The following is a 24,334-nucleotide window of genomic DNA, read 5'->3' on the forward strand; positions in this document are numbered from 1 at the left end:
GACATGAGCTAGGCCTCTCATCATCAACTAATTCAATAGTTACTTCTCACTGAGTATTATGAAATACTGAAACTCAGGCTCTTCTTTCCGTGTTGAGGGAAAAGTACCTGTGAAACCGCCACTCCTGGGTAATTAGGTTGCCAGGTGGTCTTTATTTTCTGTATATCAAAGTCCTGTTTCATTTTGTAGTGCAGAGGGAAAAGCCATACACTGGTGTAAAGAAATCCCACATCCTGATATTAACTGTGCTATGTTTATGTATGGAGAAATTAATTTTCCTTACTGGGACTAGGTAATTCTTTTCCTTATATTTGTACTTTTGAAAAGTTGTAAAATTAGTATCTTTATAATAGAAAACAATTACAGTATTCAATTTTTAAAAAATCTAATGGCCTTGTAATATTTGAGCCTAGAACGATTAAAACTCCTAGAACACAATTTCCTCTTTCCCCTCCAGCCCTAGGTCTGCCCCACACTGCCCCAAATAAAATATGACAATACTAACGTGTAATGCCATGTGATCTTCACCTGAAATGTCAACCATAATTTCATGAACTAAAATTAAAATGTAAAAGTAATTTAAGAGAAAAATCAGAAAACTCATTCTGTTTGAAATACTATAAGCACTGTTCTTGGTTAAGTTTTATCTTTCAAACACATGGTCGGTATATAATGCCTATTTAGACATATCTAATGAGTTTAAAAATACATCTATATCCCACTTGGCAGTTGGCTTACAGCCCACATTATATTTTATGTGTATTTACGTATTTTTAAAATACTGGAGTTATCTAATATTTATCATCATTTTGACTTAAGGTTTCAGTTGTCAGAGCTTCTGTTGTTGTCTTAAAACCATTGTCAGGTATTATTACCAATAGTCGGATGAGATTCTATCGTAATGACTGCACTATGTAAATGCCCTCCTCCTTGGTGGTTCCTGGGGATGGGTTTGGGGATGGGTGAGCGCGGGGCCGGCGAGGTCCATGGCGGCACCGTCCACTGTAGGCGAACCGGTCCTGGGTGTTGTGTGACTAGGAAAGAGCCTTGGGGCTGAGCTCCGTGCTGCAGGATTCAAGATTCTCTCTTTGCCTGTTGCCTAACCTCAGGGAAATCCTTTAAGTTTTCTGACTTTAATTCTTCCTCTACAAAATGTGGGTTCTAACACCTGACTTACAGGATTCTGAGGTTGAAACGTGATAATAAATGTGGCTGTGTGTTGCAGAAATGCTAGACGGCACACTTGCACTGTGTGTTACTGTCGCACAGGACCAAGCCTCTGCCTGTCTGCACCTGCTTCACCCACTACTACCCTTTCTAAACGGAAGGACAGAGCCCTAAAAGTTATATTGATTATACCCAGCATTTGAAGTCAGACTATAGCTGATGGGTCGGTTAAACACTGTGCACCTTCATGTCCATGTAGCATTTCTTTAAATGCCGTCCTATGTCTATCAGAAAAGCAAGGAGTAGCACAGAGATGGCTCTTGCTGCCGAGATGTTACACGTCCATCCTCTTGGCTCAACTTTTTATTTTTTTATTTTTTATTTTTTTAACATCTTTATTGGAGTATAATTGCTTTACAATGGTGTGTTATCAACTTCTTTTTAGACCAGGATTTATTCAAAAGAAAAATCTACTGGTTGGATTTCCCCCAGTTATATTTGGAGGGTTCTTTCCCCCCTAAGAGAAACTTTCAAGAAAAAAGGAAGAACGAACCAGAATAAAGGTTGAAGCTTTTTTTTTTTTTTTTTTTTTGGTCAGGAGCAAAACAAATAGAAAATTCTTATTATGTGATAATTGGCTTACCAACTCAACCAGCAACTCAAAATTTGGACCGTTTTTGCTGAGACTTGATTTTGTGTCCTGAGGATTATCTTCTATAACATTTCTTTCCTGAGGATTAAATGCAGACTTGGTTATTTGGGGCGGGCCCTGGGATGTCTAACTGCCCAGTCAGCGCTAAACCCCCTGAGGGTTCAGAAGCTCTGCCCTTCAGCCATAACCATAGTGGCCCTGAGACACAATGAATTAAGCACTCGACAAATGTGATGCCTCTCTTAAGTTAAATTTTACGTTAAAAAAAATAATAACCTTTTGCTTCCTAGGAACTGCATCATACTTGAGAAACTAAATTCAGTGCAGCTCCCGGTTCTCCTGGAGGCAGGAGAGGGACCCTGCTCTTGAGCAGCTCCTGCCAGGTGCCTGGGACCAGGCCTCTCTGCCTCAGCTCTGCTCTGTCACCAGGCAGCAGAGTGCAAACAAGTTATCTTGCTTTTAAGCTGCCAGAAGCAAAAGCTCACAGTACTTTATAAAATTCACCTCTCTGTTCACCTAGTGAAAAAGTGTCAGAAGTAATTCACATGCCATTTCTAGATCTGTTTCCACATTAAATATGGCTTATTCTTTCTTCACTTTGCCTTGTTAATTGTTCTTGTGGCTTCCACATAATTTAGCACATTAAAAAAAAAAAAGCACCCCCCTTCGGCTTGCAGCCTCCCAGGGTCCACCCCAGCAATGGAACAATGGTCCCATGTTTGTGCTGAGGCGTATGATAATTAATGGCCACTACTGCTGCCCTTCCTAGTCAAAGGTAAAACTACCTATAGCAACCCCTCGATATGTAGGAGGGAGACTGAAACAAAAACACCAATGTGTAAGCAAGACTCCTTTTGCCTTACTCTACTCAGGCAAAAACAAGTTTTTATTTTGTACCTGCAGCCGTCCCTCATGGCTGCCTGAAGCCTTTGTATAGGAGCCCTGGCCCCGGAACTGCGCGCAGCCAGCCAGCGCCTGCGCCACGGAGCCTTTCTGCCACGTCCTTTGTCTTCCCCGTTCGGGGCTGACCCATAGCAGCCTGGCATGTATTCATACTTAAATCTACTTTGCATTTTGACACAATAATTGAAACTTTCTATGCGTGGAACACTCTCTTCTTTCAAAATAAATTATAGTGCTGATAATTTCTATGGAGAAATTGATAACTTCACCCAGTCAGTGGTGACACCCGTAGTTGTGTAGGGAGACGTGGCTGCAGGCGTCAAATGAAAATGAAACTCAACCTGCCCGGCCGAGGTTAAGAGAACCCAAGCGGTACAGATCGGACTGTGGATCCCACAGACGAGGGAGGCCCCCTTACCTGGGATATCATCTTTTTGTACAGGCTCCCATGAGTGCTCAGGCCTTAGACTTCAGGAGTGGACTCCTAGACCCCCCTGGCTATCCTAGAACCTGCTTGCTCATGCTGGGGCTTTGTTTCACCTCTTCAGCGACAGCTTTTAAAATTTTTTATTTATTTACTTTTTGGCCATGCTGAGTGGCTGGCAGGATCTTAGTTTCCTGACCAGGGATCGAACCTGGGCCTCCTGCAGTGGCAGTGCACTGTCCTAACCACTGGACCGCCAGGGAATTCCCAGCAACAGCTATTTTTTAAATGTAAATTTTTCTCTGTGTCTAGGAAATCGATTTGACACAGTAATTGTGTTTGAACCTAAAAACAGTGAGTTCTCTCATTTTATATTAGCCGTCTAATTGTTAGGATTTTTAGAGCCTATTTTTTGGTTAAGGTACCATCCCCTCTTCGTTTTTAGGGATGAATTTGGATGAAGTAACAGGGGCAGCAAACTTTGCACATTTTTAAGAAAACAATTATTTGGAGTTGCTGGGCCTTTGCCTTGGCTCTGTCCGTGACCCGTAAGGGAGACCTTGGATCACGTGTTAGGAATTTTCCTCTAGGATCTTAGTTATTGTTAACACCCTAGTTATTGCTGGTGCTTCTCCTAGAAAACACTTGGCTGCCTGAATTAGGGACCAGAAATAGTTGTGAAAATGACAGGTACAACTATGTCATATGTCATTGTCAAGATCAACTATGATTCTGGCTGTGACTCATCACTGTGGTTGTATAGTGTCAGTGTAAACACTATAGGCATATCAAGGCCAGGAGTTACTACTCACTGGGCAGCAAGATGATAGATAGATAGATAGAGTGAGCTATATATGTATCTATCTATATGTATATACGTGTGTGTGTGTGTGTGTGTGTTTGTGTGTGTGTGTGTGTGTGTGTATTTGGTCCTGGATTTGGCAGACAAGCCCTCTTACAAAGCCCCTGTGGAAGGGTCTTTAAAACAGTTATCTCAGAAGAAGGCATTACTTTCCACTCCCATGGCTGAGAGTTTGTGTGCTCTTCTGGACGAGTATCTACACTTTTAAAAATAAACCCCAAGGTGTGGAGATACTCAGCTTCTCTATTTTACCTGAATTCAGCACCTACGTTAAGCTGTGGTTTTCCTTCCTAGGGTCCCCAAATTTGTTTCATGGGCAACATGCACAAGCTCTCAAGTGTATAACAGAGAACCAAATAAGAATCTAACACCTATTTTTTCTGATTTGATTTTGAAAAAGGAAGATATCAAAGACATTCCTAGGCATTAAGGTGTTTCACATTACTGTTGTTTTATTACAGGCAGACGATGTAACAAGAGCAGGCCTGATTTCCAGCATGGAGGCAACTTTAAGCCCAAACTTTCTGCATCGTTTTATTAAAGTGATTAGATGATTAGGTTGAAAAGATTTAATTCAGTGTGGATTTTATTTGGCAGTGGAAAGAATGAAAGTATCTTTGAGAAGAAATGTTCTAGGTGACCATTCTTTTAGGGGCCAGAGATTCCAGAAATTGTTCTCAACAATAGTAAGGTCTTTCAGATGTAAAATGAACACTTCACAAGAAGAAGCACTTATAGTTTTGTCCCTTTTGCTTTCTTCAAGCTATCCTGCTCCAAAGAGGGGCATTTCTGGGGCCTGTATGTCCATGGTTGAGGGTGACAGCTTCATTCTTAGGAATAAAGGTTGATGGAAGAACTTCAGTAAGGTTTCCAGGGAGTCAGGAATGACCCAGATGTTGTAAGGACTTTGGAATAATTTGGAACCTGTGTAATGTGGTTACATGTTGATTATTCCCTTTAGTAAACCAAGGGGAAATGAGTGGTCCTGGAGCCCTGGGTGCTATTTTTCAAAGGTTTTCACAGGCTGAAGGAGGGATGGAGACTACATCCACCTTTCTGGGAGAATAATCCCCAGAATTCTCAAAGAGATAGTGGCCACCCTAACAAGGCAAAAGGACTCTGAGAAGCAGAAAGAGAATCTCGATTAAATGCCTGCCCTTGTGCCCCACCCCCTCCTGTGCATTCTGCTAACGGGCATTAATCATGCTGCGTCATCTGTGTACGTGTCAGTCTTATCCACCTCAAAGGCAGAGGCTGTGTCTTATTTTATGTCTATCCCCAGGGCTAGCACAGTGCCTAGCACATGATTTGTTCCTGTAAGTATTTAGGGAACTGAACTGAGAAGCTGGGGACTTGACCTCTGCCTGAGAAGTGGTTTGTGATGGTTAATTTTATATGCCAACTTGACCAGGCCACAGAGTGCCCAAATGTTGGCCAAACATTATCCTGGGTATGTCTGCTAGGATGTTTTTGGATGAGATTAACATTGAAATCAGGAGACTGACTGAAGCAGATTGTCCTCTCTAACGTGGATGGGCCTCAGCCAATCAGTTGAAGGCCTGAGTGGAACAAAAAGGCTGACCCTCTTGCAAGTAAGAGAAAATTCCTCCTACCTGACAGCCTTCAGACTGGGACATTGGCTTTTCCCTGCCTTTGTATTTTAACCGAAACATCAGCTCTTCCTGGGTCTCTAGCCTGCCCTGCCTTTGGACTGGAGCTACTCCGTTAGCTCTCCTAGTCTCCAGCTCACTGACTCACCCTGCAGGTCTTAGAACTTGGCAGCCTCCGTAACTGCATGAGCCAATTCCTTATAACAAATCTCTTTCTCTCTATATACACTCACATCCTATCGGTTCTGCTTCTCTGGAGAACCCTGATGAATACATGGTCCATGAGCGTTTCCTGAAGAGAGAGATTTAGGGGTGGGGCAGCAGGGAAGCAGGGCTCTGACCTCTAAAGGGCTTAGATGTCCCTGCGAATGTGTTTATTAAGACTCCTCTCGGAGAGGATGCTTGTGGTTGGGAAGAATAAGCCACTTCAGGGGGAGGAGGGGCCGCTAAGGGGCACAGTCTGCTAATGACGGAGGGCGGGGGCTGAATAACTGCAGGCCTTTCGTTCTGCTGAGCAAGTCTGGCGGAGGGGACGCTGCCTCCAGCGGTCCACCCTGTTTGCCCCTCCCTGCACTGTGCTGTCCTCTAAAGCCAGGTGGATAAAGACTTCCAGAATATCAGGTTGATGGGGCAACAGACGATTTGCCTGCTGGGGGGACTCACAAGTCTCTTCCTCCTAACACTGTCCACGGTGACTTTGTGTTGGGGGTGGCACCCAAGCCTTCAGTCATCACAGATAGGTGCTTTTTCAATGGGCATGAAATGACATTTTCATAGAAATCAGCTCTCTGAATGACGATGCAATTTTCAGTGTTTCCTGAATCCAGATTATTTCACTTAACCAAGAATGTACGGATTCTGAATATAGTACTGGCAAAATTATTTTTTCTTGACTAAAGAACTAGCTTCACACCCACTTCTTTTTTTTTTTAAACATCTTTATTGGAGTATAATTGCTTTACAATGGTGTGTTAGTTTCTGCTTTATAACAAAGTGAATCAGTTATACATATACATATGTTCCCATATCTCTTCCCTCTTGCGTCTCCCTCCCTCACACCCTCCTTATCCCACCCCTCTAGGTGGTCACAAAGCACCAAGCTGATCTCCCTGTGCTATGCGGCTGCTTCCCACTAGCTATCTATTTTACATTTGGTAGTGTATATTTGTCTATGCCACTCTCTCACCCTGTCACATCTTACCCCTCCCCCTCCCCATACCTTCAAGTCCATTCTCTAGTAGGTCTGTGTCTTTATTCCTGTCTTGCCACTAGGTTCTAAAAATATGGAACGCTTCACGAATTTGCGTGTCATCCTTGCACAGGGGCCATGCTAATCTTCTCTGTATCGTTCCAATTTTAGTATATGTGCTGCTGAAGCGAGCAGCAAACCCACTTTTTTACTTTTATGAATTTGAATCTCAACTTAAAAGAAAAAAAAAAAAAAAGAAGAACCATTTTTAGTTTCACCAAAAAAGTGTCCTGGGCCACAGATGAAAAAAAAATTCTTTAGGTTATGTTGGGCAGAATGCGAGTATCCAGTTCTTCCCCCAAAAGCCCACTAGTTTTATTCCCGTCAGTGTGATGCCATGTATGCTTGTAAGTGGCTTAGATGTTACTCACATTATGAAACTACAAAGCACACTTTTTCAATAATAATCCATGAAAAGGAAGTTCTTAGGAGAAATGACAAGGTGAAAGCTTTCCAGGTAGAATTATCATTTTTGTTTATGAATTTCTTAAGCACATGTGTCTAACTGTACAGTGAAGCAATGGCATAAAAATGCAGCAGCAACTTTACCTTCATGAGTAAATTGCATGTTGCCTTTGGGCCACATTTTGTCAGAATAACATTTCCTTCAAAGTCTTTGCTCTTTTTACTACATTTCTTCAGCAGAAAATATGACAAAAATTCCAGAGGGTTGTCCTGAAAAATCCGCCGCCCCCCCAAGAAAATTTCTATTTCAAATACAGGTCAACAAAAGTGCAGCAGAAAACACATTTTTTAAGTAGAGTTTTCATCTCTATACCTAATTAATTTGCAAGTCCAGAAAACAAAGTAACTGTTATTCAATTAGAGTCAGTAAATGGAGCTTTCCAGTTAATCTTGGTTCTCAGCTTACGGTCTCAGTTCAGTTAGGATGCCAAGGTCTTGTGGGAGGGTCTCAAGATCTTCAGAACCAAAGTAGCCCAGACTTTTTAGCCAGATGAGGAAAGGGGACAGGACAAGTCTTGTGTCTTACAGGGAAAAGAAGGTCTGGGGGAGAGGCTCCAGCAGCAGAATTCGCGGGGAAAACACCCTGTGAGACTCCCAAATTTGGTTGCCTCTCTGACTGTAGGTTTGAGCACCACCAAAGTTATATCATACAAGGTTATTTTAAAATAATTTGATGGTAATAAGTACCAGGAACCTACACCAAACATGTTGAATAATTCGTTGGTGTTTGGGGACAGTGCGGAGAATTTCAGGGCCTCAGGATCATCCCTGTGAATATCTCTGATCATATTATCAGCAAAGTTTTCCAGGGCCTTTTACCACTGAGCTGCCCGAGGATTGGCTAGTGCGGTGGGGAGCTGAGTCTTCAGGGAAGAAAATCATGGCTAACGGCAACTCCTCAGGCTTCTCACTGGACAGCGTACCCAGGAGATGTCTGGTGCTTACCCAGGAAGCCAAGTTGAAACCACGATAAGATAAGGAGAGAGTGTCCAAAGACGTTGTTAAAGCACCCACAAAGTGGAATTACTACAGTGAGAGGGAAGGATTTGAGAATTTTTCCTTGGAAAACTAGAGACCTTATACAGCATCAGGTATGTTAATATCGTCCCTACTCCTGTCCTATTCTCAACTGCCCCTGAACTGAGCACTGCATACAACTGTCCCTCCGTATCCACGGAGATTGGCTCCAGGATCCCCGCAGATACCAAAATTCTCGGGTACTCAAGTCTCTTATGTAAAATGGTGTAGTACTTGCATGCAACCTAGGACATCCTCCCATGTACTTTAAATCATCTATTACTTAATACCTAGTACAATGTTAATAGTTGTCAGTGCACAGCCCAATTCAAGTTTTGCTTTTTGGAACTTTCTGGAATTTTTTCCCCTATATTTTCAACATGTAGTTAGTTGTCCTAGGATGCAGGACCCATAGGTGCAGAATCCACAGATACGTACGGCTGACTGTATTTTATTTTCCTATAACCTTGCTGTGGTCTTGGGGTAGAGTGTGTTCTGTACACTGCCTCTACTCACTGTGTCCTGGTATGTGGACTGACTTTTTTAGAAAAGCGTTCAAGATTTGTTTCTGATCAAAATGCTTCTTCAGGCTTTCCCCCATGCCTATGCCCAACCAAATTACTGATTTGCTTATTTCTGTTCTTCTGTGTTCTCTTTCCCTTCCTCTCTTATCTAGCCTTCCTTGCCCTTCATCTTTTTATATCTGATTTCACGCTTTCTCAGGTTTTCTGCCGTAATTGTTTTAACTGTTTATGTGAAATATAAGCCACTAAACGTGTTTTTTAAAGCCACTTCTGACTGAAATTAATCACAAGGCAGAAAACAGTGCGTCATGTGATCAACTTTAAATTATCAAGATTTTTCCTATATGTCTATTTTATGCAGCTAATACATCTTGGGTTCAGAATCTCTCAGTGGCTTTTTTTCATAAACTGATGCACTTTCTCTGAGGAATTGTGTCCCAGAGGGATAAACTGGTAAAAAACAATAAATGCAAACTAAAAATTTATTTAAGTTTGGGGTTTTATAGTTTGTTTTATTCAAAGGAACACTTACAGAATTTTCTTTTGAAAGTTCTATCAATCCCTCTGCCAGAGCTTGTATAATTTCTTGGTTATTCAGAATGTTAGCCATACTCATGGTGTCAGATACAAATTGCCCTGAAAATATAAGGTGATAGGCCTGTAATTAAAATATGTAAGAGATATGATCAAGAAGAAAACTCAGTCCTCACAGTTGCTTGTTAGTGGATAAAAATGCAGACTAAGAATAAAAATTCTACTATGCCATGTTATCTGCCATGATAAAATAGAAAATGAGCAAAAGCATCTAAATGTGTAGCATATAGAAAGTACCCACCCTGACAAAGTTGATATTGAATGAAATCTATAAATTGGACAAGGAAAGAACATGTGAAAATAAACCTTATAAAGTTTAGATTCTCAATTCCACCAAAAACTCTTCCATATTCTGCATTAACTTTGTGCTCAAATCCGTAAATATTTTAAGTCCATAGGAAATAACATACAAACATACATACACAGACATGTTCTACATTTTAAAAATATTTTGAAAAACTTGCATTTATTTGAAAAACAACCTTTTTCCATTTGACTTTTCATTGCTTATGACATACATGACATACTTCTATCATTCATCTTTCCACTTTTCTTTCTAGTCCTTAATATCTGTGAAAGAATCAGGAAAAATAATTTCTCCTTGTTTATAGCCTCATAACTTTTAAAATATTGGTTGAACATCTACTAGATGTGGTAGAGTTAAAACCAAGAAGACAAATCCCTGCTTTGGAGACCTTTGTGTAAAGAGATGTAGGCATATGTTGACAGATAAAATATCCGCATGCATATTTGTGTGTTACAGCTCTTGTGTAGACAGTAGTTATGTTAACAGATGTCAAATAAGGAGCAGGGCAGGGGAAGGGAAGAAGTAAGGCATATGACTTGATTGGAACAGTGCTTCAGTGACATGTGAAGAGTTAGGGAAAAAGGAGTAGGCAGTTAAAGACGCAGGAGAAACCTATTTAAATAGGTGGGCTTTGTTTGTTTGTTTTTAAATACTTCATTTTAAAGAACTGATTAGTTTAGATGAAGATCTAAAGTTGAGACAGGAAATTGTTTCCAAAAGACTTTATTGTGATAATTGGATCATGAGTATGACGTGTAAATGAGAAAACGCATTCAGTGATGTCCAATAGGCTTGTCCATGGAGTCCATCACCAAATTAAATATTTTAGATAGAAAATAAGTAGAACTTAATTATAGAACAATTTAAGTCATGGGTGCTGTGGTCTAAGAGATGCTTAATTGGGATGTTGGCAATTAACTTTTAGAGCAAATTGTAGAGGGAAAAGGACCGAACTCTCTGGCTTAGCAAACAGTGAATTTTGCCTAGGTAAACAATTGACTGACACAGAATTAATAAGATGGTAAAATTTGAACCCAGGAACTAGCTTCAGCATTTTGAAGATGAATACATTTTTTCTTAGTGGATATTCATGATATTTTGAAAGGAGATATGAAAAACAAAGGGAATAAAGTTTTACCAAAGATGCTTAAGAGTCAACTTTTACTTGTGCATTCCTACACTTGTATTCACTCTGGATGTGTAACAAGCTTCAAAATTAAGCTGCAACAGAAGTAGCAAGAGTTCTTACCTGTCATCCTGCCACTTATGTTCTTCTGCAACTCCTTGAAGAGAGGACTTAGTTGTTTCCTTACTGATTTCAAGGTGTCTTCCAGGAAGTCGGTGAGGCTGGGACCATGTCTGCGGTTTTGATTCGCTGAAGTAGGTGGAAGGGGGAGCCCTTTCCCACTGTCGTCCCAGCCAGTCACTAAGAACTGACATTATTTTCTCCTTTTAGTATCGCAGACTTAAGCTCAGATGAAAGAATTCTTCTTGTTTACAGTATGAAAAAAAACTTAATTGCATTTATATCAGGCTTATTATCCTTTCTCATTAGAAGACTAAGATAAACACCCATAGTCTGCTTTCAAAGGTAAAATTAGAAATGCAAAAAGGATGCAATGAATAATTTCAAATGCCTATCTACTCTTTGATGGATAAGGCTGACATGTTATACTGTATTTGAAATCAAAAATTAAATAGCTGCTGGATTTTTGCATCAGAAAGCAGAATAGACATCCAAGCAAGGATATACAGTTGTATGTTTACATCCTAAAAATAAAAATACAGGAAAACCCCACTCTGCCTGGTTTCCCCATCGTGTCATCCGAAGTCATCCCCATTGTAGCCAAGCCTGTATCTTGTTTACATCATGTCAAGCTACTCTCTCTCTACAAATATCTCTACAAGACTGTACTGGGTGCTTAAGAAAGTTCCTCTCCTTGAAAATCAGTGACTGAATGATACAGGGCCAAGTGAAATTTGATTTTCTGTCCTAAATGGACAGTTTGATTCTTCTCCCCACATTTTTGCTGATAAATGTGAAAATATTTGTAACATATTCTTCTAGAAGGAGAAGAAGAAGAGTGGGAAAAAGAGGAAGAGGAGACAGAGGAGGAGAAAAAGAAGAAATCCTGTTTTATAAACAGCAGTGTCTGCACCCTGCTGTCTCTGCAAGGCTGATTCCTCCCTGCACGGGGCCAAATATGCTCTCATTGGATGATGGTGCTGTATAAACTAAAATTAACAAACACTTCTGCTACAAAACTATATTAGGTCAATGTGCTTTTTGTTGTATCTATATGGAAACTTTTCCCTTACAAGTCTCCCAATCATGCCAGCTTTCCTCAGTCTTGAAAGGCCCTTAGCGTTCAGGATTAGAGAAGCAATGCTTTATATAGTTTCACTCCGAGTCCTCTTTGATAGAAGGCGAGGTATTTTTAAAGGGGTAAATGATTAACATTATTATAGCAAAGCAATTTGACTCTCTCTGTTGGTCAGCCTATGTTACATTTTGATCCAACAGTTGCAGCTTTAGTATCTAAATGAACTTTTGCTTTCACGTGTATTTCACCTTTGTTCTTCCTCTCGGATAATGAAACTTGAGCCAGCCCCTTCACCATCTCTTTATAGCTGCAATTTATTTTTCCAAATGAAAGCATATTGATAATGTTTTACTAAGAAAAATTGTTCTCTGTATTTAGTATTTCTCTAAATCAGCTACTATACATCTTTGTTTAGCTGTTAAAGCTGGTGTTTACAACGGAGTTTTTGCAAGTGATGGTTTGAAGCAAATATTTGCAGTAATAATCCCCTTCTGAGCAATAATAATCCCCTTGTGAGTGATGAGAAATGACCTAGTTTGGGAAGTGACAGCATTCCTTCAGAGAGGAATGAACCATCGCCAGAACCAGGATTATGAGCTGTGCTTTGTCCTTGGTGATCCTTGAGTTGGTGGGTGTCATTGGGCATGGTGGTCAGTGCCCATGTTCCCTTACTGTGTTGGTACGAGCCGGTGGCAATCCCATTGGGGGCAGTCAATAACGTGCCAGTCAGTTGAGACAGCTGAGAAAGAACTTCTGTTCCTGCCTCTGCACAGCCAAAACTACTTTCATTAGTTTGCTCACAGGTTTTGCCATGAACAGTTAAATATTACTTAGAAGCGCTAATGAGCTGGCCAAGAAAGGCCACTTGTAGGTCTCGTCTTCAATTCAAATCCCCCATGGAATAGTCCATCAACACTTTGCAGTTCACCCCTAAGTGCTGAAGTCCAGACACTTTATTCAGGAGGACTGACAACAGGGTGGAGAAAGAGGCAAGAAGTTTGACCTGGTGCTTATTTTCAAAGTTGGAATTCTCGGGCCAAAGACAGAGAAAAGTCTACATGTATTTTCTAAAATAGTCTGATTCAAAGAAGTCTCATTGTAAGAGGATAGATTTAAAACTGTTAAACACATAATGGAATACAATGGTCAAATTTTAGCATTAATTTTACCCCTTCTTCGGTGACACAGCGTATAGATTGAACTACTTCAAATGAAACTATAGGGTAATATATTTTAATTCTTTGTGGTCTAGGAGTAAATAATTACTCCAACTTGTTTCAGTTGCTTGCAACGAGATGGTAGTGGCTCAAAGGTCGGGGTGTCTCTCACTTATTGGTGTCCAATGTTTTCATTGACAAATAGATCAATGAAATTAAAGAGCATTCGTAAGTGTACCTACACATATATAGTCAATTGATTTCAACAAAGATGCAAATGAAATCCGCTGGGAAAAGGATGGTCTTTACAAGGAATGGTGCTGAAATAATTTGATAGATAGCCACATGTGTTTAAAAAAAAAAAAAAAAAAAACTTCAATCCATACTTTGTGTTCTATTTAAAAAAAGAAAAATCATAAATCAAATGGATCACAAACCCAAATTTCAAACTTAAGACTATAAACAGTTTAGGAGAAAACACAGAAGTGACCTTGGTTAGGCAGAGTTTTTAGATATGACATCAAAAGCATGATTTATAAAACTTAAAGATTGATAAATTTGACTTGATCAAAATTAAGTATTTCTTGTCTTCAAAACAAACTCTTCAGAGAAGGAAAAGATAAGTCATAGACTGGGAGAAAATATTTGCAAACAACTTTTCCAGAATATACAAAGATCTCTCAGTAAAAAACAAAAGAACCTAATTTTTAAAATGAGCAAAAGATTTGAACAGACACTTCACCAAGGAAGACAAATGGCAAATAAGCACATGGAAAGATGCTCAGCGTCATTAGTCATTAGAGAAAATGCAAATTAAAACCACAATGAGATACCACGACACACCCACTTGAATGGCTCAAATTAAGAAGACTGACCCTACCAAGTGTTGGGCAGCTGGAGTGGAAATAAAAAATGACACAACCACTTGGGAAAACAGTTTAGCTTTTCTTTTTTTTTCCCCTAAAGTTAAACATACACCTATCATATGACCCATTCATTCCACTCCTAGGTATTTTCCCAAGAGAAATGAAAGCATATGTTCACAGCAGCTTTACTTTGTAAAAGCCCCAAACTGGAAAGAACTCAAATATCTATCAACAGGTGAATGGAACAAATTGTGGTATATCTATACAATATAATCATTCCCAGCAGTAAAAAGGAATGAACAATTCAATGAACAGCATGAAGTGGATGAATCTAAAATAATTATTTGGAGTGAAGGAAGCCTGACAAAAATGCATGCATACTGTATGATTCCATTTATGGAAAATTCTATAAAGTGCAAACTAATGTATTGTGAAATCAGTGGTTGCCTCGGGTTGGAGTGGAGAAGCAGAGTGAGAAATTGCAAAGTGTCAGGAGGAAACTCTGGGGGATGATGAATGTGTTCATTATCTTGATTGGTTTATGGTTTCACATAGTGTGTAGACAGACATATGTCAAAATTTATCAAATTAGGGACTTCCCTGGTGGCACAGTGGTTAAGAATCCGCCTACCAATGCAGGGGGACACAGGTTCGATCCCTGGGCCGGGAAGATCCCACATGCTGAGGAGCAACTAAGCCCATGTGCCACAACTACTGAGCCTGCACTCTAGAGCCCACGAGCCACAACTACTGAAGCAAGTGCACCTAGAGCCCATGCTCTGCAACAAGAGAAGCCTGCGCACCGCAACGAAGAATAGCCCCTGCTCGCCGCAACTGGAGAAAGCCCGAGTGCAGCAATGAAGACCCAACACAGCCCAAAATAAATAAATAAATAAATAAAAATTTAAAAATCACTTTAAAAAATTTATCAAATTACACACTTGAAATACTGTATATCAATTGTACCTTAATAAAGCTGTTTAAACAATTTAAGTAATGCCGAGAAAGATGAGTTTTAGGTGTCTGGCTTACGCAGTAACTGGTGAATGATGATATCTTAAGTGAGGAATCCTGGGGGAGGGGGAGATTTGTGCTGGGAGGCAATCAAGAGTCTGCTGTAGGCGTGTGAACTTTGAGATGCCCATTAGCCATGCAAACTAAACACCCACGTGAAGATGTCGAGTAAAGGCTAGATATGAGTGCAGCTGAGAGATTTTAGAGCTGGAGACATAAATTTGGGAGTCTTCAGCATCCAGATTGAATGTAGAGTCATAGGAATAAATGAGGCTCCCTAGGGGAAGAGTGTAGTCGTGGAAAAGAAGCAAGCCCGAGATCAAGCCTGGGACACATTTAGGGGTCTCGAGGAGGAGAAGGAGGAGGAGGAGCCAGCAAAGGAGTCTGAGGGGAAGAGACCCCTGAGGTAGGAGGAAAACAAGGAGAGGGTAGTATTAGGGAAAGCACGGGAAGAAGGAGAGTTTCCAGAAGTATTCATCCTCCTCAAATGCCGCTGAGAGGTCAAGGCCAGGTGAGGATGGAGAAGGGACCGTTGGATTTGGGCACATGAGAGTCACTTATAGTTTTCCCAAAGTGACTTCAGCAGAAGGAGACCACTTGGAGGAGCGTGAGGGGTGAGTGAGAGGTGAGGAAGATAGAAGCAGTCCGCTAGACCAGTGGTTCTCCAGGTGTGGCCCCCGGGTTAAGCAGCATCAGCATCACCTGGGAACTTGTTAGAGATGCAAATTCTCAGCCCCTGTGCCAGACCTACTGGATCCGAAACTCTAGGGTGGGACCCAGCACTGCGGGTTGTAACAAGCCCTCTGTGAGTCAAATACATGTGAAAATTTTGAGAACCACTGGTATAGTCCACTCAAAAATTGGTGAGACAAAGCTTATGGTCTCTCTCTCTTTGGGGAGGAGCGAGAGGGGAGGAGCTACTACAGGTGTTCTTGATCTGATAGGAATAATCCAATAAAGAAAGAGGACTGAGGCTGCGGGAGAGGATTTGAGCGTAGGAGTGACGTCTTGGGAAGGTGAAAGGCGATGTGTTACAGAGTCCAAGCGGAGTAGTTGATGTTTGCTTCGAGCAGGGGTGCTTCTTCCATCGTAACAGAAGGGAAGACAGAATGAAGGTAAGAGGTGGGGTAGGTGGTGGATTCTGTGGTGGGTGGTAAATTAAGGAGTTTCCTTAGGGAAGTAAAAGGTGAAATCAAGTGAGAGGGTTATTGAAAGATTGACTAAAGGAGAGAAGGGACAACATAGTCATTTTAAGAGTGGGAAAACGAATTTACCGAGGAAATGTGATAGGACTGCTTATCAGAGCTGCAATCCCATTTGATATTTATGCCATTAAAGTTAGATCAGTAAGAACAGTTGTATTACTCTTTCCAACAGTCTTCAGCTGCTTTAGTACCATAGATTATGCAGATGGTTGCGTTTTAACCAGCATTGGGACTTAGCCAAATGAGCTGGGATTTGGCCAGGAGAAAAAGAAACAAAGAAGTTCAGATTCTTTGCAAGAGAGTAATGATAATGACAAACCATTAAATCCACATTTAATGAGGAAGGAACCAAGGTCGAAGGCATGGTGACAGAGAGTGAAAAAGTGGGAGTGTGTGCATTGGAGGTCCTCAGACGAAGAACTGATAGAGTGGGAATATTTGAGGATATGATTTGGAAGTGGTGCTCGGAGAGACAGATGCTTGAGATCAAGATTTCAGAGGTGATACAGCTACCGGGGAGGACAAGCTCAAGAGGGATGCCTGAGGTGGTGGGAAAGAGATTTGTGACTGAGAAGCCTGGGCCTTCTGACTGAACCAGGGGCTCGATGGTTCACCCAGGTGGAAATTATATTTGACACGAAGTTCAGCGATGATCTTGGAGCCCAGAATGGCTGTGGGAAATCCATTGTTTGAGGACCATTAAGTTTCACTTGAGACCATTTTTGTGTCACCAAATTGATTACTCTTTTCCCCTTTCACCCTCATTCTCTCGGCCTTTGAATACTTTCCCTCATCCTTTCTTTTTTTCCAAAACAAATTTTAGAAAATTTGTTTTGCTCTCATTTTAAAAGTAATACTAGTTCACTACATAAAGTAGAGGCAAATAAAAGAGATAAAAGAAAAAGGAAAAAAAAAAAGAAAGGAAAACTCACTCATCCAACTATTGTTAGCATGTTGGTATACATCCTTCCAAACCCCTTTTATACACACACACCACCACCCCCCTCCCCGACACATACACAGGATTTAAGCATTGGGATCACACCTTCCACATACTTCGTAACTTACTCTTTTCAAACTGATTTTAAAAGTAGGAAATTTGAAAAACACATCCAGAAATAGATGGTGTTAATAGTTTGCTATATTTCCTCCTAGAGTTTTCTATGCCTATTTTCTACATAGTTGAGATTATATAATTGTAGTAACTGTAAAAAAAATTTTTTTTACAATAATTTATACTTTGTTTTCTTTTAAACTCCTTCCTATCCTTTTGCTTTTTCCTTTGCCTCGTGGAATCCTGCCAGGGTCATGCTTTGTATGTATTGAATAGTTCAGTGAAATATGAGGATTAAGAACTTTAAAACTCACAGTTCCCTAAGGAATGGGTAGTAAGAAACAGTTTGAGAAACTTTAATTTCATACTCCCTCTCCTCTGCTTGATTAAAAAAACAACAAAAACAGACAAAAAAACATAGCCCATGAGTCCATGAATACAGAGCTTTTATTTAACAGATATCTGTTAAATATGGTTGATATTAGACAGGTAGGCACTTAAGATTATCAGCTACCACTCATCTTTACAAGACACTTCACCGTTTTTAATACTCAGAAGAAACAGAAATAAATTTCCTGGCTGGCTCTTGCCACTAGTGACTTTATTTCTTTAGGGACAGTTACTCTGACCACTAACCCTGATGCCCTTTCCCCCTAAATACCTGAGTCTGTGAAGTATAAAGAGAAAAAGAAATAAAAAATAAATGTGACTGAATCATTTGAACTGATGGCATTTTATAAATCCACAAAATACCATCACGCAGTAGGTATGACCACTGCCTCTCAAAACTGACCTGATGCTCCGAGTGGTACAAAGAGGTCCACGTGACCCCCTTCTTCTTCAGGGGCCACATAGCTTCCTAATTTCTCCCAGAAGTCTCTCACTTCAGGCCTCAGTAAATTTTTAATACCAATTTTATAGCCTGAGGGGGAAAGATCAAAATGTCATATCTGCTCTAACACTGTTCACCACCATCTAGAAAACAAAACCAGAGCTGTAGGAACCAAAGCCCATTACTTTAGAACACTTATTAATAAATTAAAAACAGTGAATATGTAATCTGTGATTTTTAAAGACTATTGTTTTTCTTCAAAAGCTATAGGAGGAAGATAAGCTTTCCCCTTCATTGGTTCCTTTTTAAATTATTTTGTTTCTTTTCTAAGAGGGGAAATTTAAGTGCATTTGTACCTCCACCACTCAGAGAGAAATACTAACAAATTATTTTCCTCTAGCTTTTTTCTTTGTACACACTCATGCACAGAGACATATATACTACTTTTAAAAATAATAAAATCGAGATCATACAATTTTGTAATGGACTTCTTAAAAAGATTTTGTTTTCCTCTTAATTATGAATTTTCAAATGATCAATATTGATAAATATTTCCCATTTAAATAAATATTAAAACCACTGTTCTTTTAATTCAACAACCAAATAAACCTTTCATTGTGATATAGTTAATTCATTGGCAGCAGACAGGTTGGAAAGTCACTGAAGCCATTGATTTTTCCCAAAACTTCATGCCACTTTATGGAGGTCACAGTTCAACTGAATAGAGAACCGCCACATGGTTACATTTTGGTTTTTACCTAAACCTCCATTACATTCATAGTCAAGTAAGTAATTATGGCATAGTCTTATGTAAAGAAGACAAATAGGAGAATGGACTCATTTGATTCCAGTTTAGTCACCCTAACTCTGTCACCAGTTATCCTCTGTGCCCAGCATTATGCATTTTTAAACATTAGAGAAACTATCTATGGCCCACATGGAGCTCAAAACTCTGATCTTGCTTTCATGTGTATCCATTAAGCTAGCCAGTTGTAAATGATCAAAGTCAATTCCTAGATGCCCAAAAAGAAAAGTGATTTCATACCTTGAAAGCAACCATTTTGTTACAAATAAGAAATTTTTGCAAAAATTTTCTAGGTAAGCCATTGAATGTAGTCTACTAATGCCATCCCTTACATATGTGCTTATGTGTGTATTAATGCATGTATATATACACATATATACATACATATATATAAATACATGCTTCCTATGTCTTCTTTGTGCTTCCCTTTTCTTATATTGAAATTTAAAATATACAACTTCATTACAGAAAGCATATTTTCATCTAATGGCACCCTCGTTAACTAGATCACAAAGTAGGATTTCTGACATTTTTCTTTTGAGAGATGGTAGTTATATGATATTATTAAGTTCCTTGGTCATTCCAAAGAAAATTTAAAATAATTTGTGTCACTTTGCTCTTTTAAGGATTAAGTGCAACAAATTCGATTCAGTAAAAATGTATTGGACATCTACTAAATGCAAGGCAGTTTGGGTCTTTAATACTTTTTAAAAAATAATTTTGATTTATGGTTATTTTTATTGCTTCTGATTTTTAAAACTGTTTGGGTCTGTACATTTCCACCTAGATCAGACTGCTTTCCTTTTAGAAGATGAATCATTTTCATACACATGGTGACCAAAAGATTGCCATACGTCCTCTAGGGGAGATGAAAAAAGACCCGATTCAAAAAAGGACTGGCCTCCTAACACACTCTGTACCTCATATGCAGGAGTCCGAGATGATATTAATATGAAGTGTGGCTGGAGAGCATGGGAAGAGCTGCTGTCATTTTTATAAACTCCATGCCAATTTTTCTTTGATAATATAAAGGGTAGGAATGGCATCCAGAAACATTGCTTCTGTAGGGAAAAAGGGAGAATAAGTGAAGTTTTGATTTTCTCTTAATCTGACTTTGACAAGTGAGCACCAGTACGTCCTCTGGACATCAGTTATCCTGAACGTGGCAAGCGGCCTCAGTGCCTCAGTCTCTCCCTGCAGTTTTCAGGGACAGCGGCAAATGGGGCTGCTGGGCGAGTGGGTCCAAAGCTGCCCTCTGGGCCTCTCCTCCTGCATTCGCGGGACGCCAGAAAGGGCTCTTGGAACTTACTTTTGTGGGGCACTTAAAACCAATGTAGTGACATACTTAAGGGCTCAAAATGACATTTGTAAAAGGAGCAGCCAAGAGATTTTAAATTTCCTTAATCACCTGGGCCTCACGATTTTCTGAGTAGTGTCCATTCTCTCCACAGTCACCCCTCCCCCATCACCATTCAGATAGGCTTACTCCCTACAAAAAAATTTCTGGAAAAATGTTACTTTTGCTCAATAACTTTATACAGAAAATATGCTGTGTCCACAATATAGCCTCTTTGCGGGGTTAAGAATATTTAAAACGTAAATTTTGAATGTTATGTATCTCCCTCTTCAAGAAGCATGTTTAAGACCACTGTTCTTGAAGATTAAGGAACTATTTGTATTGCTGTTTCATAGGATAAGAGCCATATAATTATACAAGATCCCTGCATGTTAGCTGAATTATTCTAGAATGAATTCTTGGTGTCATAGGATGGTCCTCCACCTTCAGTAGATAGAGGTTTGCTTACCGCTTGGGCAAAGCTTCTAAAGATGCCAAAACAAGCTGTTTCTCCAAAGTTCCGTGTAATCCCACTCGATCCCTCACAGTCTGGGAGAGACGTGGTTGGCATTTGGATTTGAACAATCTAGAGCAGCATGTTCCATTCACCCAAGGGGGTCGAACTTTGAGCAAATCCTCTGAAAAACAAACAGCAGCAGGCTCGGCTGTTTACTTCATGCTTCTCCCAGCCAAGTCTACACAGTTAAGGGCATAAAAATAAAGCTGTTCCAAGGCAGTATTCCAGATGGCAGTAATTATAGCCACTTTTTACACACTCTTTGGTTTTCTTATCCTCTCAGCTCTGTGGCTGCAAGTTACCAGTCACTTCAGGTCAAGAAACAAAGCTCAGAGAATAAGCAACTCTTTTCTTGTAGAAACCAGTTCATCAGTTTGTAGGCTTTACCTCATTTTTGGCCTTCTTGGCTTCAAGTAATTTCCCATTTGTTACAATCTCACAGAGGGTGAGTCAGTGAAAAAAAAGACGGGAGAACTCTAATCAGGTTTGCTCATTACCTTTACACACCGTGTAAGTCAGAAGGCTTAGCTCAGAGAGTGTCTCATCCCTATTCCCTTTCCACTAAAAAAATAAGTGCCATTATTCCTGCTTCCGTTTCCATTTTCATTTTTCCTCCTTTTTCACCAATCCTAATTCTTCCGAATTGTCCTGATCCTATTTATTTGCTCTTGCCTGTATTCATACTTCTCTCTCCTTATTTTTGGTCTCACAGAGGCACTGACATTTGACCATACATATTTTATCAGAAATCTTTTTGTTTTTCTTAATTAATAGTGAAGAAGAAAAGAGTCTGTCCTGAGATACTTTAGAGAATGCCACTTACAGGCTGTTTCAGAAAGACCTCGCTATCTTCCATGGGAATTTGTATGTAAATCCATTGGTTTCCACAATACTTGGTTAAGATATAAAGTTGTAAAATGCCACTCACTCTTACGTAGTGCAATTTTCTCCCAAATTATTTTCCTTAGGCACTTTTCTCTTTGCCTCTCCTGTAGTTGCTCATCTTCTATTTTGGGTTCATTCAGGGTCCCATAAAGAGCTGTGGCTTCCCTAGGGGTTAGCCAATCTAAGTTGGACACACAAGCAATGTAATGGTGCTTCCAAGCACCATACTCATTATCTGTTGGCGTATAGGGCAGAAACCATCCAAACTTCATGCATTTGGGCATCCATAAGCAATCCTTCAGAAAAAGAAATGAGAAACAAAAGTTACAAGGACCATTTCCCAGTAATAATCTTTTCAGGTACACAGATCATTTTTTCTTATTGCATTGAGACTTCTAGTGCAGTTGACTTGCCATCTAAACTTGACTCTGAGAAATAAGAAGCATACACCTTACTACACAGGAAAAATATTCTTTGATGAACATGTTTATTATATATGAATATATGTATGTCATCTTTGTACACTTATTCAATGCTCTCATAGCGTTTGGTTACTTTAACCCCAGATTTTGAGAATTCTGCTTCTAGCAATGGTATAGTAGTTTGTCTCAGACCAACCCTCCCACTGGGACCCGTATGATATTGCCAATAGGCAACCAGTTTTGAGATATGAAAACTGCAAATTTCATGTAGTTTCACCTAATCAAATATCTAGACAAAATACTATAAAACAATGACTTGAGCTACCAATTCAATAAGGACTTGTGCAACCAAGACCTCAAAGAGGAGGGAAACCCAGAGAGGTAATATCCTGATTTGGCCTCACTTTTCACTTCAAGGCACTTGACAGTTCCAAAGTAAAACTAAAGCTGAGAAGCAGAGAAGGAAGTTATGACTGAAAGACTTAGAAGCTGTTAAGAATTTTAGGCATTCTCGCAGGGAAGAGAGGAAACAAATTTAAATTCAGGGCCCACTAAGGGGAATAGCCCTGGTAATGACACCAGGCTTTTAGTTGAGATCCTTTTCAGTAAGGATGACAAGGAATTAGACTGAAACTAGCTTTGAAATATTCTCTGATTGAATTTAAGTGGGCTATTCCTAGTCTAACCAAATGCCAGAAGCAAAAGCAAGTTCTCTCTGGAGGAAGATAATATCATCCGGCAACTCAAATTATTGCATCGATTTTTTATATTCAATATTTGGTACTCAACCAAAAATATAAGGCATACAAAAGGACAAGAATTGTTTGTTTCTTCTTTTGTTTTTTAATAAATAGAGACCCTCAGAGGATCCAAAACTTGTAATTATCAGACATGAACTTTAAGAAAGCCCTGTAATTACTATGCCTAAGAAATTAAATTGCTGGGTGGAAAATTTTGGCAAAGTAAGCAAATTGACACTCTAGAACTAAAAAATATAATAACAAATTTAGAACTCAATGGACCAGTTTAAGAGCGAATTAGAATCCAGCTAAAGAGATAATTAGGAAACTGAAAGCTAGGCCAGAAGAAAAATCCAGACTGAAACACTGAAGGCCAAAATGATGGAAAAGGCACATTAGAGAATATGAAACTTATGGGACATGGTGAATCAATCTAATGTATTGAAACCCAGAAGAAAAAGAGAGAAAGTGGAGCAAAAGCAATATATGAAGAGATAGCATCTGAGAACTTTGCAAAACTGATAAAAGACATTAAAACCCCCAATTAAAAAATCAATGCAAAATACAAAACAGGATAAATACACACACACACACACACACACACACACACACACACACACACACACACACACACACACACACACACACACCCCTCCAGGTACATCGTAATAAAACTGCAGAAAACAAAAGACAGAGAAAAACATCTTACAAGCAGCTAGAGAAAACAGAAATATTACCTTTAAAGGACCAACAATAAAACCCCCTACTTCTCCAAAAAAATTATGAAAGCCAGAGAACAATGGAACATTTTCAAAGTTCTATAAAAAATTAACTGCCAACCTAGAGTTCAAATTCCCAGTGGAAGTATCCTTCAAATTTGGAGGTGAAATAAAGACATTTTCAGACAAAAACTGAGACTCTGTCAGCAGCAACCTGCACTAAAAGAAATATTAAAGAGAATTCAGAAGAAAATTGATCCCACAAGGAAAACCAGAGATGCAGGAAGGTATAAAGAACAACAGAAAAAGTGGTTACTTCCATGGTGGTGCAGTGGTTAAGAATCCGCCTGCCAATGCAGGGAACACGGGTTTGATTCCTGTCTGGGAAGATCCCACATGCCATGGAGCACCTAAGCCTGTGCACCACAACTACTGAGCCTGTACTCTACAGCCTGCAAGCCACAACTCCTGAGCCTGCATGCCACAACTACTGAAGCCCATGTGCCTGGAGCCTGTGCTCCATAACAAGAGAAGCCACCACAATGAGAAGCCCATGCACCACAACAAAGAGTAGCCCCTAATCGCCGCAACTAGAGAGAAAGCCCATGTGCAGCAACAAAGACCCAATGCAGCCAAAAAATAAATAAGTAAATAAATAATAAAATTACTTTAAAAAAATAAAGT

General features: G+C 39.7%; 1 protein-coding gene and 1 non-coding gene across 2 annotated transcripts in view; both read right to left on the reverse strand.

Moving 5' to 3' along the window:
• Positions 1-24,334, reverse strand: part of ECT2L (epithelial cell transforming 2 like) — a 73,420-nt gene that overhangs the window by 15,906 nt on the left and 33,180 nt on the right. The window contains 10 exon segments of the mRNA XM_057528197.1: positions 1,811-1,897; positions 9,406-9,509; positions 11,024-11,123; positions 11,125-11,207; positions 12,771-12,863; positions 18,188-18,316; positions 19,822-20,056; positions 20,059-20,092; positions 20,837-21,005; positions 21,813-22,065. Of these exon segments, the coding sequence (XP_057384180.1) occupies positions 1,811-1,897; positions 9,406-9,509; positions 11,024-11,123; positions 11,125-11,207; positions 12,771-12,863; positions 18,188-18,316; positions 19,822-20,056; positions 20,059-20,092; positions 20,837-21,005; positions 21,813-22,065 (1,287 nt within the window).
• Positions 6,896-7,002, reverse strand: LOC114238981 (U6 spliceosomal RNA). The gene has a single exon (XR_003624197.1). It is a non-coding gene; the product is annotated as a U6 spliceosomal RNA (small nuclear RNA).

This window comes from Balaenoptera acutorostrata, chromosome 14 (genome assembly GCF_949987535.1).
Source record: "Balaenoptera acutorostrata chromosome 14, mBalAcu1.1, whole genome shotgun sequence".
NCBI classification, from domain to species: Eukaryota; Metazoa; Chordata; class Mammalia; order Artiodactyla; family Balaenopteridae; genus Balaenoptera; species Balaenoptera acutorostrata.